Source organism: Paralichthys olivaceus, chromosome 10 (genome assembly GCF_024713975.1).
Source record: "Paralichthys olivaceus isolate ysfri-2021 chromosome 10, ASM2471397v2, whole genome shotgun sequence".
NCBI lineage: Eukaryota > Metazoa > Chordata > Actinopteri > Pleuronectiformes > Paralichthyidae > Paralichthys > Paralichthys olivaceus.
In genome coordinates, this window is record NC_091102.1 from 13969336 (window position 1) to 13987534 (window position 18199).

General features: G+C 39.3%; 1 protein-coding gene across 2 annotated transcripts in view; it reads left to right on the top strand.

The window, feature by feature from the left end:
* erbb4b (erb-b2 receptor tyrosine kinase 4b) overlaps nt 1-18199 on the top strand; it is a 280908-nt gene that overhangs the window by 173966 nt on the left and 88743 nt on the right. For both annotated transcript variants that reach the window (XM_069533004.1, XM_069533003.1), the window contains exons 4-7: nt 3374-3505; nt 7269-7334; nt 12637-12755; nt 13287-13428. In XM_069533004.1, coding sequence (XP_069389105.1) covers nt 3374-3505; nt 7269-7334; nt 12637-12755; nt 13287-13428 — 459 coding nt within the window. The remainder of the gene's footprint in view (nt 1-3373; nt 3506-7268; nt 7335-12636; nt 12756-13286; nt 13429-18199) is intronic.

Genomic DNA, 18199 nt, shown 5'->3' on the forward strand with positions numbered 1-18199 from the left:
AAACAGTCCACACAACACCAATTCTCTCCCAAACTCATTAATATGGCTTTTCTTCTAATCATTGGTTTGCTATTTGCCTCCCAGTCTTAATCAAAATCGTCCCCACACTGCAATAAATAAAAAATAAAAAAAAATCACAACAAGCACTTACCATCAAAATAATTGCCTGCATACATTTGTTCTGCCTCCCTGAATTTCATATTGTTTTCCACTGACGGTCATGCAGCCTGATGCTGAAGACTGCTTTCGCCTTTTGAGGCCATACACTCATTCAGAGACACCCAGTTTGCTCTCGGGACAAAGCAGGAAGGGGAGGGAGTAGTTTAGAAATGCGAGCTGCGTCTACGTGAACAAACTAATTAAGACATTTTCTCTACCCACTAAACAATCAACAACAGGATTTAACCATTGATCTCCCCCTGGCCACCAAGTGCATGCAACGCAAATGTGCAAGCCACGCATTTACTTGTAATGAAAGCAGAGGCTGCATGAGATTTGCATGTTATTGTGGGCATTATGTAATGTGCGTTTGTAAATGAATATCTTAGTGAAGGATTCCTGGGCAAAGTGCCACAGAGGAGCCAATTAAACTCTTATGCAGCGTCTTGAACTCGGTGATGTCGCACTGCAAATTGATGCGTTGTTTTGTGCAGAACATGCCCATCATGTGTGAGAATGGTGGAGCCTTCTGGATGGTGTTTAGGGTCAGCTATTGTGACAGTGATAAACACTGAGTATTTTTTTTTTTATCTCTTTACACAATGGCTTTTGAGAGTGTGAGGGCTGCTCGTGTCCCTTTGGAATTAATGGCATCACCACACACAAGAATCTGGACTTTATTTGTGGCTGAGCCATTGTTTACTTAGTTCATCTCTTCTGTTTACGTTTGCAGGTGAGAGCCATGAAAAAACTGTGGCTGTAGCTGCATGGCCTGCTGTGGAGCACAATACATGTCAACAAATACAAGAAAATACATAAATTACACATTAGTTAATAAAGGGTTCTCTGCCTTCATTTATTTACAAATACAATTGATGGAAATCAGTAGAACAAAAGTCAACACAGCAAATCTGTCTTTTTAAAATGTTCTCCCTCTCTCTCTTTAATTGCTTCCTCACATTTGGTAGAAGCTCCTTTCATACATGGAATTTTCTAGTGGGGCTTTATGTGAGAATGCAAATATCCAGGTGATGCAAATGTCCAGGTCAGTTGCCGGGACATGTTCCATAACTTGTACTGTCTGCATGGAAAATGTCCCAGTGAGCCCATGTGAGAATATATGGGATGAATGCATAAACTGGACTGGAAAAAAATATATCAGAATAAAAAAGGGGATGCCATACATGTTGCAGATGCTGACAAAAAACTGGAAATACATCAAGAGTCGAGAGCTTTATTTATTTATGGACAACACCAGTGTCAATGTTCTGTAAACCAAGTTATGTGTCATGTCCTGCCTCCTGCATGATCTCCCTTCTCACCACCACTCGCCTGAATATCTTGCTGTGTTCTTCGTGTGAGAACAGCAAATTCCGTGTCCGGATCCAATTTTCTGGACATTTCCTGAGTTCATGTCTGGAAACAGCTTATGCAGAAGTGAAAACTACAGCAGGTAGAGTCTGCGGTTCAATCCCAAGTTCCTCTTTGCTTACTGTCCTTGGGCAAGAACCCCAAATTGTTTGTGAATGGGATTTATGAGTGTACTGAAGTGCAAAGCTATATATATTGTGTGTGTGTGTGAATGCAACTCCTACTGTAAAGTGCTTTGAGTGGTCATTAAGACACTATATAAATGCAGTCCCTCTGGTCTGAGTACATAAGCTGCACGATTATCAAATTCAAGGTCTTTCCAATGAATTTTTTATTGCTTACTGAGATTTGTAGACTTGGGAAGTCAATAAAAATGAGAGATTGTGACATCATTTCTACTGACTGTCAAAATATTGTGATTGAAATATCACGTTCAAATCATGTTGCTGTATGTCGCCATGGGCCATGTGTTGCATTCAAAATTGATTTAAAAAGGCACATTTGCACCTTCTTCCAATATGTGTTTCATGGTGACTTTGCATCTGCTTGTTGTTAAATGTGGCCATATGTGTTTTGGATGCCTTTACACCTGAATTCAATATATTTTGGCCCCAATTAAATCCACCAGGATTAAGGTGAGTGCCTGTGAGATGTACATATATCTTGCTTAACCAGGGTTGAGATGTCCTGCTGGCATTTTTGTAATAATAACTGCTTTGCTTTGTCTGCCGGTTTGGCCATTGCCCTACTTTGCCAGAAGCATCCCATTGTGTAAACAATTTGAATTTGAGACGCGGCCTCCTTCTCGCCGAGCGATATCCCTCCTGCGGTGAGAGGCAGGATTAATTTCTCTCCCCGACTCCCACCGCACATGCAGAAAGATAGGGGAGAGGGAGAGGTGAGGTTGGGGTATGGAAGGGGGGTTATGGAGGCAATACAACCGCAACCTATTATCCAAGGAGTATCATTTTATCAGGCCTTTGTGGGACAATCTTATATTCGGCTGTTTCTGTACCGTGTTGGCGGGGTGCCTTGTGTATGATTATTTGTGTCATCGGTTTCCGCCCTATGTCAGTAATCTGTTTGTTGGGAGATAGAGAACACACGCCCGGTAAATAATGCAAATCTGCCACTGTCTCCCTCTTTCTCCGTCTCTCTCCTTCTCACTCCAATAAAATTGTGCATTAAGTATTCTCTCAACTCCTGCACAACAACAATCTGAATCAGCCTCTGTAACCAATCATTCAACAGACTCTGGGTGTGTGTGTGTCCGTGTGTATGTCCATGTGTGTAGCGAAAGTAATTGATTCCCCCCAAAAGTCTGACAACCATTGGCTCAACAAGGTGATGCATATTATGAAGGTCTCGATACATGACTTTTTGTCCAACCTCTGTGATGAAATATAGAATTGTAATGGTGGTGGAGAATAATTGATTCTGTCAGCTCACCGTGTGGGAAAAGGAAGTTGAGATAACATGAGAATGGGATGGGATCAGAGGTTGTAATCATAGCAATATGATGCGGCTTTCTCCCAACAGCCTCACGGCAACAACCAACATCAGGTGTAGGTTTCTCTCAAGATCAACTCTTCCCCTTAGAGGATTAAGTGCCCATCCAATCTAGTCCCTATAAGCATGTCAATGATTTTGACTTAAATGTGCAGTGTCTGGCCATGTCAGTTTTTAATTATACAATGACAGCGGGGGAAAGATGGCAATTTAAAAACACATCAGGTGCCTGGCAGCTTAATTGCTGAATTAGGTGCATCCTCCGGGCACAGTAAGTACCAAGGAAGCCCTGTGTGTATCTGTACTGAATGTGTGCTCTGTCTCTTCTCCACAGAGATCCTTACTGGGGGGGTGTACGTCGACAAGAACAAGTTCCTGTGTCACGCAGACACAATCCACTGGCAAGACATTGTCAAAAACCCACGGACCCACCCCGTGGTGGTGCCCACCAACAGCAGCGTCACATGTAAGTAAACAATCAAGAAAAGGGACGATTTGATTTGACTTGAACTGTTATTCATTGGGAAATTTTACTGAAGCATTAATGTTGCTCCACACTCACTCACAGTTGCACTTAGTGAGGCCTGGATACTGAACAGTACCACCGAAGTGTAATCTGCTCGACAATGAACAGCAACACTTAAGGAAATGGAATTTAAAAGGCGGCTGCACTGATTTAGCAGTGCACATTGTTGGGCTCATAAAGGACAGTTTGAAAGTATAAAAATCGATGAAGCAGCAGTGGCTGGTGTAGCCTTGAGCTGTTTTTCTCAAGCAGAGATGAGGAGTGGGATCCAGAGGTCCAGTGAGGTCACTTCTCTCAAAATGTAAAGTCCCATTCACATATGCAGTGGTACAGTGCACTGTAGACCATAGGTTGACCTGTAAACAGTCCTGGTACCCTTTAATTGACCTGCTCACTAACATCTCAGCGGGGGTGGTGAGGTAAGCAGGTACTGCTCCTCCACTTTGTCCACTCAGATGTATTCTGCCAGTCAGAGGATTAAACCAGTTACCTTAGTTGAACCAAAAACCTTGAACATCTCATGATGTCAAAAAAAAAAAAAAAAGGTAGTGCTGCCTCCTCTCACGATTCTTCTGCATGGCACTCAGGATAGTAGAAACTCAGGATAAGCCCATGTGAGAATACAGCAGGAGATTATCTGGAGGATTTATCTTGAGTTAGTAGGCGCCTTGTTGACGTTAGTTGCACAGGGACCCAAAACAAAAATGTTAATTCCTGTCTTTGTCTGATGTGTATTAACATGTGTTAAATTTTACCTACCTCCTTTGTTTGTTTTGTCCCTGTAATACCCAGTCTTCTCAGCTGGGTCATCTGTTCAGTCATGTTCAGTTTACCTGTTGTCTACTTCCTGATTGTATTGTATTGTATTGTATAATTCCCCATTGTTTCCCTTTGGATCTGCCACTGAATTTCTCATAGAAGTTATGTTTTCAGTTTTTCTACTGGCCTGCTTGCCAATCCATCGTCACACCTGACCTTCACTTCCAATGCCTGCTTGACTGGAAGTTTTCTAGCTACTTTTTTACGTTAGGTCACTTTGAGCTCCAATCATTTTTTCCTCCCCTAACACAGCTGGTGTTTTTCACCAATGTCTTAAAGGGAGGCTAAATGTAAAATATGGTTTAACAGAGCACTGCATCTTAACCTGATTCATTCACAATAAGTGATCAAGTATGAGCAGCAAAACATTGTCATCATACATTTACCCCTTGACCCCATTCTGTCATTCTCCTTGCCACAACAATTCATAATTAATGCTTATGCACATCAAATTATGCCCCTCTGAAGCCAGACAGACGACATGTCAAAGAGGCTGTGGGGATTTGTTTGGGTGAAATGAACATACTTAATCTATCAGAGGATATACTGTATGTTATGATGGTGGATGTGGTTGTCAGTGAGGTGCATTAAGTCACTTCTTCTGACCTTGTTTGTTCAAGCTGTTGGTTAATCTGTTGTTTTTCATCTGCATTTCTTTAAGCTGTCTAGTCACATTCAGGGGCTTCAGGTGCAGATTAACAACTCAAAGCACCGATATGCCGCTCAATCCCCCCCACTGCATATCTGTTTGGCCCGGATAGACCCTGACTCCCATGAAAGTCCTTTACTCCTCTAAAAGAAGGGTCTCCAAACATGTGATACCCAATGGAGAACATAATCTAAAATGTATTCTTTGGGGAGACACAAGCTTTACTTAGTTATTACTTATTTATGGCTCAATTGTGTTTCTGGTCTGCATGCCCTAGTGATTTAGGCTACATCCACAAGTTTTGGTTTTAAAACATATCAAGTCTACATCGTCTACATTGTCACTGAAAAAGAGAAGTTTAGAAACACTGCTGACCACATTTCAGTTTGAAACCAGGGCAGCATTTTGCTCTGGACTAGCAGAAACTGAGATGATTGGAAACAATGACGTAGACACAGAACTGTTTGCTAATTGGGTCTTTGCCATCACAATGTAGCCTCCGCTGATTCGTCAACCCCCTGTCTGGAAGAAAAGAACTTGCATTAGCCTCAGCTATGTGTTTAGAAACACAACATGGATCATCAATTGTAAACCTGGCTGATTCTTGTTGCTAAAAGCTTTAAATCAGTTAAATGCATGTTTCACACACAATTGCTTACATAAGTAGGAGATGAGCTTTCGAGCAACAATTCTCATGTTCAGTAAGATGTGCATGCTTTCCTGTTTACACTGGCACGTACATGCCCAGTGTACGAGTGGTCACAAATGGTATGCGTTTTAAGGTGTCAGTATGAATGGAAACTGATACGGAGCTAAATCGCTCATGTGGACAGAAATTCATTTCCAACTTAAACGTAGTAGTAGGCATCTTCTCTCTTCTGCCCAGCCCTGGTCAGGCAGCATACTTTTAACCTTCAGGGTCTGTTTTTAAGAAAGCTGTAAAAGATTATGGTGCAGGAAGAGGGGTAGGACAGGTTTATTCTAGGTCTCTGAGAATTTATAAGTTGAGATAGTGAAGACCTTGGACACTAAATGAAAACTCTTAGGCTTGACTTCACAGGGCACCGAGCACAGAGGAGAACAGAGATGTAACTGTAAGAGTAGCAACGGTTCTCTGCACTTGGCAGTGTCAGGCAACCACTTATGGCTCGCTGACATTTGTATTGCTCTCCTGTTTGTGCTGCTTTTCATAAAGTCAGGGCTGTCGACCCCTCTCTTTCTCAAGCACTATAGTTCGAGGGGAGCGAAGTCGAGAAACGGCGAAACAATGAGGACAGACTGGAAAAAGACAAAAAGAAAAAGAGACAAGGGCAAACGTTAAGTGAAAGAGAACCGCAGAGGAGTGATGAATCAGCGAGTGGTGGATTGAGAATGAAAGAGATGAAATGTGGGGTGGTGGAGAGGGGCGCAGACGAGGAAGGAGAGCAGGGCAGAGGATGGAGAGGCTCATGTTTGGGAATAGAGTCGGTCTCAATGCTAATAGCTCTCATCTGGAGAGGCTGATGGACAGAGGACAACACTTGTCCTGCACTTACCCGAGCTCACTTCCCCCGCAGTCAATTACTAGACAGTCAATTAAGTCCTCCAAAAAACCCCAGAAAGGCACCGACTGAAGCGCTGAGGGTTTGATGCTGCACTTTGCCTCTTTGCTGCTTTTATCTCAAACTGATATGCACTGGTTTCATGCTGCACTGATTCAGACTAGAGGGCCAAAAAAACTGGGCAATGTTCATGGTGAATAATTACAAGACATATGTAAATACAAGGGTAGGGAAGTTATTTATTTTAGAACTGTTAATGAAAACATTTACCATTAGGAAATTGTATCATTTACTACACACCAAGTATGCCAAGTATTAAAGTGCCAACATTTCTTAATAATCATAATAATTATCATGAAACACTTACAAAGTCCTTGGGATCTTGAAGCAACTTTAGTCATGTTTCAAGGCAACTACACTTAAGAGCCCCCCCCCCCCCCCCCCCCCCCCCCCCCCCCCCCCCCACACACACACACACGCACACACATTACGTTTATTTAAAGCTAAGCCAAATTAAAACCTGCATCTTTGCTCACTATTTGGATCACTTGGAGTTTTCAGTGAAGGGCTTGAAGTCATACACTCCAGCTCAGGTTTTTCAGTTTTAACTATAATGAAATTAAATTAGTCCTATTCTATGGATGAGGTAACCATTTGAAATGCAAATCATCTCTGTCCTTGAATTTGTGTGCAGGTCAAAAGTGCCATCGTTCCTGTAATGGTCGTTGCTGGGGACCCAAGGAGGACCAGTGTCAGAGCTGTAAGTACATTACTCTGATTAGCTGATGACACATGGCATGGCCTTCCAGTGGCTTTCTTGAAATGGCATCTAGTCCAGTTTAGAATTAATTTTATATATTCCTTTAGCAAATTTCTTAACAGAGCATAAAAACACATTTGAAATCGATACAGGTATTTTTCATAAAGAAATAGTCACAATCATGGAATTTACATGTGTCAAAGCTTCGAATCAGGTAACAGTAAATTCTGCAGATGACCAATTAAATTTGACATGCAGGAAGGAATGTAGCCATCAATTTTGTCCAAGTTGTCAAACCTTATTTAGCAGCCTGCAAAATAAATTGTATAAATGAATAAATAGAAAGTTATGTTTAACATCCAAACTCGATTTTTTTTTCACAAATTCATCTGCCTTTTATAAGAAACAATGTCCACTGCTAAAAGCTTCTATTTTTAAATCTTTTGTTTTGAATCACAACCAGGGATGGTCTTTTTTTAAAATTTACTTTTCATGTCCATGGTTTACTCCTAAAAATTGTCAGTTTATTAATTATTATAACTACTATTATTTTCAAATTGTTAAAACTTTGAAAAAATGAGCTATACTCTCACTATATATATAATACAATTAAGTCATGGATTTATGAACAAGAACAAAATGCCAATCTTACATTTATCCAAACAAAAATAGTCTACATTAAATGCAGATCCATGTTTTTACAAATTAAATGTAGAAGTCCCCCACCTTCTGACTTAAGGTCTAAGTAAACTTCTGTTAATAACACTGCTTGAGGTGGATCCGTGACAGACCAGTAATTGGGTCTCTGCGTTTTCAGCCTTTGATAAGTAAACTGAGCTAAAAACACAACCTGCCAAAAGAAAACCATGGTGTTCTTTTATCTTTAAATTTTCATGTCATCAGACTTCTGCCAGAAATGTATAAATCTGTTGTCACAGATGCTAACCCTCTGTTTATACAGATACACTGTACATCCATCTATTGTTTTAATCAACTCCTCCATCTGTGTGGATCTATTGCCACCCCTAAGCATGTGGGCTTGGTCTTCACTCCAATCACGCTATGCTTTTCTTGTAAATAAAGCATTTACATATTCATGCAAACAGCAGGACCATCATATACTTTTCCTCTTCCCATTAAATATCTGTGATTCCCTACAATCCCTGCAGTCCCTCTGTGCAAACTCTGGCATGTCTCATCTTATTTATTCTGTGGTTGTGATCCATTTAGATTATAAGGAATGAACTGTTTGAGCGAGGCCTGTTAACAACATGTCACAGACCAGTCGCCGATAAGCCTGAGCCTTGTCTGTCTCCTTCTCTTTTCAGCTGTTGTCATGCTATATCTCCATCTGCATCCATACATCGGGGCCATGATTCATCCTTTTTGCTATTGCAACTTTTAATTTTATTGTGCGGAAACATATTGAGTGAATAAGTGGAAATATGTCAAATGAAAATGGACTTCAGAGATACTTTTGTGACATATCCATATTCACCTGTCTCAAAAGCAACAATAAGAAGCAGCGTTTTGTGTCAGCAGCTCAGGGGAAAAGTGAATGCATTCAAAAAGTAAATGACACCTGAACCTTTCCCCCTTGAAGTAGATGATGAAGAAAAGTTCTGTGAAGTCTGAGGCTGCTGTTGATTATATAACCACAGACTAGTACACATCACTGCACAGATCACGATCTGTTCTTTCACACTCTGATGCTTCTTTAGTTATTTTAGATTTTCCTTTAAAAATATAGGACATAAATCAAAATGTCAGTATAGTGTAGCAATATGGTTTATGTTTAGCTGAATACTTTCCATAAACACAACACAGGGAAAACGATCTTAGCTTGAAAATCCTTCATTGTTATAAAATGTACTAACAAAAAACTTGAAGTGGAAGATCCTTGTCAGAGCACAGGTGAACCTAAAGGGTGAATCTCCCCAACACAAACTATCTTACAACTTAGTTACAGTTAATATAAGTTAGTAGTTATAATTATTCTTTGATTGGTTGGTTTGTGTGGGAAAGTGTCAGCTGTAGACAAGGCTGATGTTGCAAGAACATAATACAGAAAAACAGAAAATGTCATACCCAAACTATTAATTTCATCTTGCCTAAAAACAAAGGAAAGCAAATCGCTTTTCAATAAATTCTACTTTAATCGCATGTTTAAGGAGAAAAAATAAACAGATTTGATCAAATAGATTTTTAATCTCCATAAAATATTTGATGCTACTTTGGGGCCGCAGATGAAAGTTAGGAGCATATCATCATATAATCGCATTTCAGTTCATTTGGTGAACATGGTGGCTGCTAACTTGTATTCAACAAATCTAGAGGATAAGGAATAACATCAGGGTTTATTTGGGGTCGTGTTTCTAGCCATGCATATACAAGCTCAATATTAATTGTCCACTATAGTACAACTCCTCAACAAACTGATCTACAACAACTAATCTGAGCTGATCAAAGCTCCACTGGTTTTACCAGCAACTCTAGATACTATCAAAAAAAATACTGAATACCAATGACACTGTTATAACTTCCCTAATATTTTGGGCAGAAAATGTGAACATAGTTGACTTTATTTGTGTCTCAATTTCATAAAAGGTAAAAGTATCATTGTTAAAACAGAATGTAGTTTGTACGAACATAAATATTTATTTAAGTTGAAAGTAAAGCAAATGTTACAAAGAACTTCAGTAAAGCAAAAACTCAGGGTCAAACTGTATTTCCTATTGGACTTCATTGTCTGTACTGTCTCGTATTGAAAGAAAGTGCTGAGGAGAAGCAGATCTTAAAAGATGGCAAAGGGAATAGCCAGTGAGTTTGAAATACAATGTATTTTATCTGTTAGCAGAAGTACAAGAGGAGGAATGCATAGTCTCAAACATCCCACTATGACCAAATGGAAGATAAGAGAGTGTCTATTTGCATTTTATTCTTCAGCTAATCAATAATTGTTTTGACAATCTTTTTTGTTGCCATAAGAAGGTCTGTGACTGTGCTTTTCACTAAAAGCTTTTTATATTTGTGTAGATTATACAGAACATGTAATTTTTAAAACTATATATAAGTATTTCCATTGCAAAAATTCCAACATTATCCAAGAAATAGTTTTGGAAGCCAGATGTAAAAAGAAAGTACATTTTAACTCATGTAAATTGGAACCGAGAGGCAGAGGTTCCTGTGACTGATGCTGCTGTCCACAGCCTGTTCAAATGGAAGCTTCCAGGCATATTTTCTCAGATGGATTTCCTTTGTATTTGTCATCACCAGCAGTTTCTTTTTTTCTTTTCTTTTTTTCTTAAAGTGGAAGTTTAAAGCCAAATTGATCAACAGCATTGCGTCTCTCTCTTGGCAAGGTCATTTGTTTGACAAAGTGTCGCGAGCAAAGGCGGCCGTTTTATTTTAGCCCAGGCACCGTTAATGGAATGCCACTGATTGTATGTTAGGCGTCGGGTGAAGTGTGCATGTGTATTTGCATGTGCGCTTGGTGGGTTGTCTGTGGCTTGTATCCATCACATTGATAGTATCTCGTCACTACAAAGCCCCAAAGGGAAACGCAGCTCACATCAAAACACTCTGTGTGTGTGCATACACTAACACAGATACATGCACATTCACACACAGCATTGGGTTTGTAATATTGCATTCTAACCCTATTACTTTTCCTAGAAATTATTATTTTGACACCTTTGTGTTTCAGATTCACGTCTACCTTTATCAACAGATCTGATTTTAAAAATTAGGTGGAATACCCAGTAACTATGTGTCATATTTTTATAGTTATGTTTTTGTATTCCTTCGTTGTTTGTTGTTGTTTTTCACAAATCAACTTTAATTGAAAATGCCATCAGATTGCCATTTTATGGTTAGAACTTTTTCATTAACTCAATTTTGAACACTCAAGGGAGCAAGTAAATTGGATTTAAGCGCATGTTGTTTTGAGATATTTAACCTCACAGCAACAAAATTCTTCGGTCGGAATCACGGCTCCGTCAGGGGCCTTTACATGAGGAGTCTGATTGTTCTCCCTGTTTAGCGTAGATTTACTCTGGGTACTCCGTCTTCCTCCAACACTCCAAAGACATGCAGATTGGGTTAGGTTGATTCATGACTCTAAATTGTCTGTAGGTGTTAATGTGTGTGTGAATGGTAGTTTCTCTCTGCATGTTGGTCCTGCGTTATGCTGGTGACTCGCCAGGATGTAAACTGGCTTTTCCCAATGTCAGCTGCAATTTATCAAGCTTCCTTTCAAAGGACAAGCGGATTTCTTGAGAAAAGGGAAACGGTCTTGATCTTGCTTTTTCGAGAAAGATGGGGTTTTGGACTTGTAACGTAAATCTAAATATAAAATGTATAGCATGTAATAACATTATTTCAAATGAGCTGCACTTCCTGAAATGGTGTTGGCTATTGTTTAACTGGATTGATATCCCCAACAGCAAGTTGCTGTAGACAAACAACTAATACTTACAGTATTTTTGTCTATTGGTACTGTAGCATATACCTGTGCACAGGACTTAAGACTATGCTATTGCTCCCTCTTACATATGCACAACATATTTTGCAAGTTTGTGCCCTCCCTGGCTCGTTATTCAACTGTGGTAATTTCACTGCTTTATCCATCCCCAACACATTTTTAATTTAGTTTTGCCAATCCATCATATACAACCCACTGCCGACACTTCCCATACCCTCCCATCCACTTTAGCCGCATCTCTTGCCAGCTGTCTTTCTCAGTGAAATGGCAGACTCCATGCGTGCATTTACATATACGGGTGTCGAGGAGCGAGGCACGCAGGCGTACGCCACATGGCTGCGACAGGCACGAGAGAAAAGGGTGGACAGATGTGAAGTGATTGGCGGTACACTGAGTCAGATAGGAATTGCAATGTTTCTCTCTCTTCTGCCCTCAGAGCAGGTGCAATGCAGGGAGGCCAAAACATGATTGAATATAACTAGTGGGGATGTTTTGGCTTCAGCTGCACCCACAACACAGATGTGTAGCAAACCCACATTCATTTTAACATGCTGCGGTTGGCCAGATGTTAGAACAAACTCCAAAAGTGAATCCAATGCCTTCTAGTGAAAGGATGCTTTTCTGTTCAAATTAATTTAACTCCAATTAAATTCTGTGAATTCCTATACATGTAGCCTGTGTACTGCATAGATGATGTTTACCTAGTTTGAGTTGCCGTTGGCAGCTTGAATTTGTTCACAGTAGAACTCTTATATGTATTCATATGTATGATAGTTAAATAATATATGTATCCTGTCCCCATGTCTCTCTTTTCTACAGTAACAAAGACAGTGTGTGCAGAGCAGTGCGATGGCCGTTGCTTCGGTCCCTATGTTAGTGATTGCTGCCATCGTGAGTGTGCAGGTGGCTGCTATGGACCGAAGGACACAGACTGCTTTGTGAGTGAACACACACACACACGCACACACACCAGCATTTACTTTACATCCAATGAAAAGGAAAGAGCATGTAAACCTGTTATTGGCATGGCAACATCATAATCATACTCAACTCACTTACACAAATGTGTCAAAAAATGAGACAGATTCTACTTGTGACTTTTTACCACCTTTGTTTCAAGGTGGTTCTGTGAAGCAATTTCTTCTTTCTAGACTTGATTTGTATGTGAAAATACAATTTGCATTCTATATACCGTTTAATTACATTTAATTTCCATTGCTTCCTGACATGAGTGCTATTGCTAAATCCCCATTTCAATTTGAACAATTCTTCAATATTAAATGTAAAAATAATTGGTGGTCGTAAAATGAATGTTTGCACCCTTATGATACATTAGCAACCGTATAGTTGTTGCTATGTCGGTTTGTAAAGGCTCACATCCAATATAAAAACTAAATACCTGCTCCACCACTGTGTGTGTATGTGTGTGTGTGTGTGTGTGTGTGTGTGTGTGTGTGTTTTGTGTACAGGCCTGCATCAACTTCAATGACAGTGGGGCCTGTGTGACCCAGTGCCCCCAGCCATTTGTCTACAACCCCACCACCTTCCAACTGGAACACAACACCAGGGCCAAATACACCTATGGAGCCTTCTGTGTCAAGAAGTGTCCACGTAAGTCTCACCACCTGGACACGAACATAGTGTCCTGTTATTTTGGTCATGACCCTTTTATTATACCTTTAAATAAATAGCATTCTAATTCTTTCAAGGTCCACTTTGAATCTTAAAATCCAAAACTAACACTCACATATTGAACAATAGATAAAATGTTTATCCCAAAGTGCCTGAAAGTTTGAACCCGCTTTAAACCAAAGTTTCACCATGACATTTTCTTCCTTATGTACTCAAGTACACTGTTCAACAGACATGCTCCTCTTACAACATTCACTGCTCAATAACTCATTTGGGTCATAGTAAGTAAAGAGAAAACTGAGGACAAGTTACTAATAATTATGCTGTCCTGTCTAAATTGAAAACAGTTGGTTAATTTAAATTAATTCCATTTCCCATTCTTAAAGACACTAAAAACCGAATGATTTCTTAATTATCTGAGAGTTATTATGACTTACCTTTCATTGAGGCATTACATTTAACAACATTTACAATAACTACACTGAATCACACTAATTAGTTCTGTCTTGAGGATTAGACAAAAGCAGATGAGCTGATATATGAAGGATGCTGTGAAGAATTGAAGATACATAGTGTGCAGACAGAAAGGCATTTGTATCTGTCATAATTACATATTACACCACAATTACATGAAGCTTTTAGCAAAGGCCATAACTATGCATACACACGGGCAAACTCCTGCTTGCATTTTCATAGGCTATTTGTCATGGACTTACACACACACACACACAGACATATGCATACAGAATGTACACACCACCGCTCCCAGTGCTCTGCTTTAACGTGCAAAGTACTGTCGTGACCAAGAAAAACAATTAGATACTGAGGGAGCTTGAATTGCATTTACTGCTTTAGCTTCTCATAACCCTCTCATTACTACCAGTGGATCATTTTGCAGGGCAAATATTGCTACTATAAACACAATTTGTCTTTTGTTTCCCTAAGACGTTCATGTTTGTGTGAGTGTGTATGTCTGTATTGCCTCCTCTGTGAGGACCTATTTGAGTTTTGGATTTTACCAAGTGAGGACACTGCTGCTGATTTTTAAAAGGCTGTTTTAAGGTTTGGGTGGATTTAGGTTGGTTGAAGCTGAGGTTATAGGTTATGGGTTTTTAAAAGGATCAAGTTAGGGTGCAAGTTTGGTCCAGTCGTTGTTAGGAGCACTGTTTTTCAGATGGATGAAGTAAAATGCACACTACTTCTCTCTTGTACAAACGTACATACAGAGCCTGACTCTGCATGAAGTATACTTGGAATATGTTTGCTGACATAAATTGCATTGCAGCAATGAAACTTGAATATCAATAATAATTCTCATCAATTGCAATATAGAAAAGGTTCAGTTTATAACGATGTAGTGTTTATACATTGTACAAACACAGTGAGGTGATTTACTATATGTTTTGCTGTTTGATCATAATGAAGAGTTTAAAACCACAACCTTCACGTCTCTAAACTTAAATTATATTATATTATGATTATAATCATATTAAATTATAATATTATACTTGAAATTATTGATATTGACTGATATGCAAATTTGTATTTGTAATTTTTGGTCATAGCCCTATTTGACTTATATCATGTTTTTTCTTCTTTTAAGCAAAAATTTTAATGTTTTATTTGTGTTTTTATTGACTGCTGAGCTGTATTGCTGACAGGACATGTACTGAATAAAATGATGCCTCACATCATTTGGACGAGCTGTGGCTAATTTACCGTATAAATAATGTTCATGATCCATATGCAGTGAAATCCCCTGCTCCTGATCCAGCCGGAGAAAGTGAGAGGGAGGCATTAAATAGTAAATATGTATCCCTGCTCATTTCAAAGAAGATACACGCTTGGATCGATTACAGAAAATTCTTGTCAGCAGTGCCCAGCTCTTACTTACACTTCAGCTCTTCTTTGAAAAGGACCTGATGTCTTAATTCCTAGTGGGAGAACTTTGACATTTTCAAAACAGAAATATGCAAACTCTTAACGAAACCTTTAAACTGTAAATAAGCTACTTAACATTCACCTCCACTCTTCACCAACTCCACTACTGCCACGCTGCAGTGTGGTCACACATGAGTACTGCAGTTTACACTTTACAAATCCCACACAACTCTAGAAACTCACTTGCTGCATATTACTGGCAAGTGTTTGAAAGGACTTTGGGGGCCCCAGGCACAAGGGGCCTATTTTGGTAGAAACAATACCTCCTTTAGTTTCATTATGTGTGTTTTTATGAATAACTTAAAGGTACAGTGTGTAGAATTTTGTGATATCTAGTGTTGAAATGGCATGTTGCAGCTGAAAACCCCTCACCTCACCCTCTCCAACATGAAAAAGAACCTGTGGTAGCTTCAGTTGTCATAAAAACTCAAAATGTGTTTAGTTTGTCCAGTCTGGACTAATGAAAAAATCATGGTGGCCTCTGTAGAGAGGGTCCCCTCAATGTAAATATAAAGTATTTAAATATAAAGGGCCTTTTCTTGGGTAAAGAAAACTACAATTCATACAATTTAGATGAAATAAACTAGTGAAAACTTCATGAGGATTATTCTACATAAAATTTCTAAAAACACCATTATGTGTTTTAGTAAGCGTCAATATAGATTCTTTAATTCTATTGAACTGTACTGCTGGGACAGTCCCCAAATATATATTCCCCTCCCTGTCTGTAAAAGTGGAAATGCTGTTAGCATTTGGAAAAATTGTTTTGATTCTCTTTTGTGTTGATGAGGTATTCTGGGAATTTAATTAAGTTTGCCTCTAATTTGGGTGATAAAATCAATGTGGCTGTTATACAAATAAATTAAGAACTGCACTGTCATTTTGAAATCTCTAATGAAAATTTCTCAAGCTATAGCTCAGCATATTCAAAGTTTTAAATTGTGTGTCTTCTCTGCACCCCCCCCCCCCCCCCATTAACATCTAACTGTTGTTAATAGCTATGAACATGTACTAAGCCAGATTAGTATTTTTACTGTACTTGCATACTGGGTAAACTTCGGTAGTGGAAATTACCATTCCAAAAAAAAGCAGTAAACAAAAAATTGAATGGAGCAAATCCATATTCCATTCACCATGGATGAGATGTCTTTCCTGAAACAATGTCTAGCCTGAGGTTATGTTTGATATTCACCAATTCATCAAAGGTGATAACAAAACAGCCTGCATCAGGTTGTTCTTTTGCTTTGCACTGTTGTTGGTCTTGGTGTTGCTCCTCTGTTCTCTGACCAAAACGGAGTTTAACACTCAGCACAACCCCACCACAAGGCCCCCATGCTGTTCCCAGCATCAGTGAAAAGGGCAACCAGCAGCAAGTGGGACTTGACGGCATTGTTACTTTTAGACATAAGATGCTGTGGCGTTACAAAAATAGGGTGATGAAACTGTCGCTTCAAAGATGCAAGTCACTGCGGTTTGGATATCTCAGGGTTGGTTAAAGCCGGAAATATAGAGTTGTCTTTTTTCTGTTTTGTTGTTGCTTGTATGTGGCCTACAGTAGAGTGTGATATTCTGATTTCTATATTACATCAGTGGTTCATTCGTCTCTGTCTTGGGTCTCACATAAAAACATATTCCTGTTATTTTGTTGTTGTCGTAGCACTAGCCACTGGCCATGTTCAGTATATAGTATCAGCTTTTTTTCCTGCGGTTTGGATTGAAGTTCAAATTTAAGAGTGAAATGGAACAGGGCCGACCAGAAAGTGGAAAGAATAAAGCGGTGAACAAAGAAATTGTCAGTTGGACAGAAATATTAAATAACTGAAAAAATGTGTAAATTGATGAAAACACCATTGTATAACTGCAAGCATTGGTCAAAGTGTAATTTTTTGTGATAAGGTGCACATGCCACATGTAATATTGTGCCCCATGGTGGAAGAAGGAGACATGAATCGAGATCTTCACCCGGTGCTTAAATTTATTTTAGTTACCAGTCCCGTGCAGGTACAATGAGTGAGAATGTACATAGTTGAAAAAAATTTGGAAAAGATACTAAACAAATAAACAAAACTCTTCAAACTGAAGTCAAATACTCGTTACTAAGTCGTGGGCTCTCATACACACGGCCTCCAGGCCCAAGCTTAACTCCCCCTGAGGAGCATCTACCCATTGCCTTTATAGTGGAAACCCTCCTACCAGACAAACCATAGAGACAATTATCAATTAACAAATCTCTATCAGATACGACATTGAAAAATATATATATATATATATATATATATACCCATCAGCATTTCACCCGACCTAGCCTGTCACCGAAATATCACACTATTATATTAGATGGGCATTTAAAAGAGCATTTCTGTGATATCATTTAAAACACCCCTGTGGACTGGCTTTTATGTGGTACACTCCAGATTCCCTCTCCATAAATGGAGTTGGAATCTCCCACTTCCTGTTTGCCAGTGGGACCAGGACCCTGCAGTAAGGTGAGAGAGGGTGGATATAACATCACAAACACATGTGCCCAAAACATTCAATAACAATAAATGTTTGTGAAATAAAACTGTGTGTCGTTGAGGTTATTTCTGACGATTGGTTGTGGACTCTGTGTATCAGTACGGTTTAGAAAGATTAAATGGTTTGTGACTACTAGCTTAACAAGCTACCATGCTACCTAATGATACAGGCATGCTAATGCTACTGATGTGCTGCAAATAATGGTGTATATTAAGTGTTTGCCACCTTATATCTTACAGGGCATGGGGTAACGCCATGACACCACATATTGTACCGTATGTTCCAGTAAGAC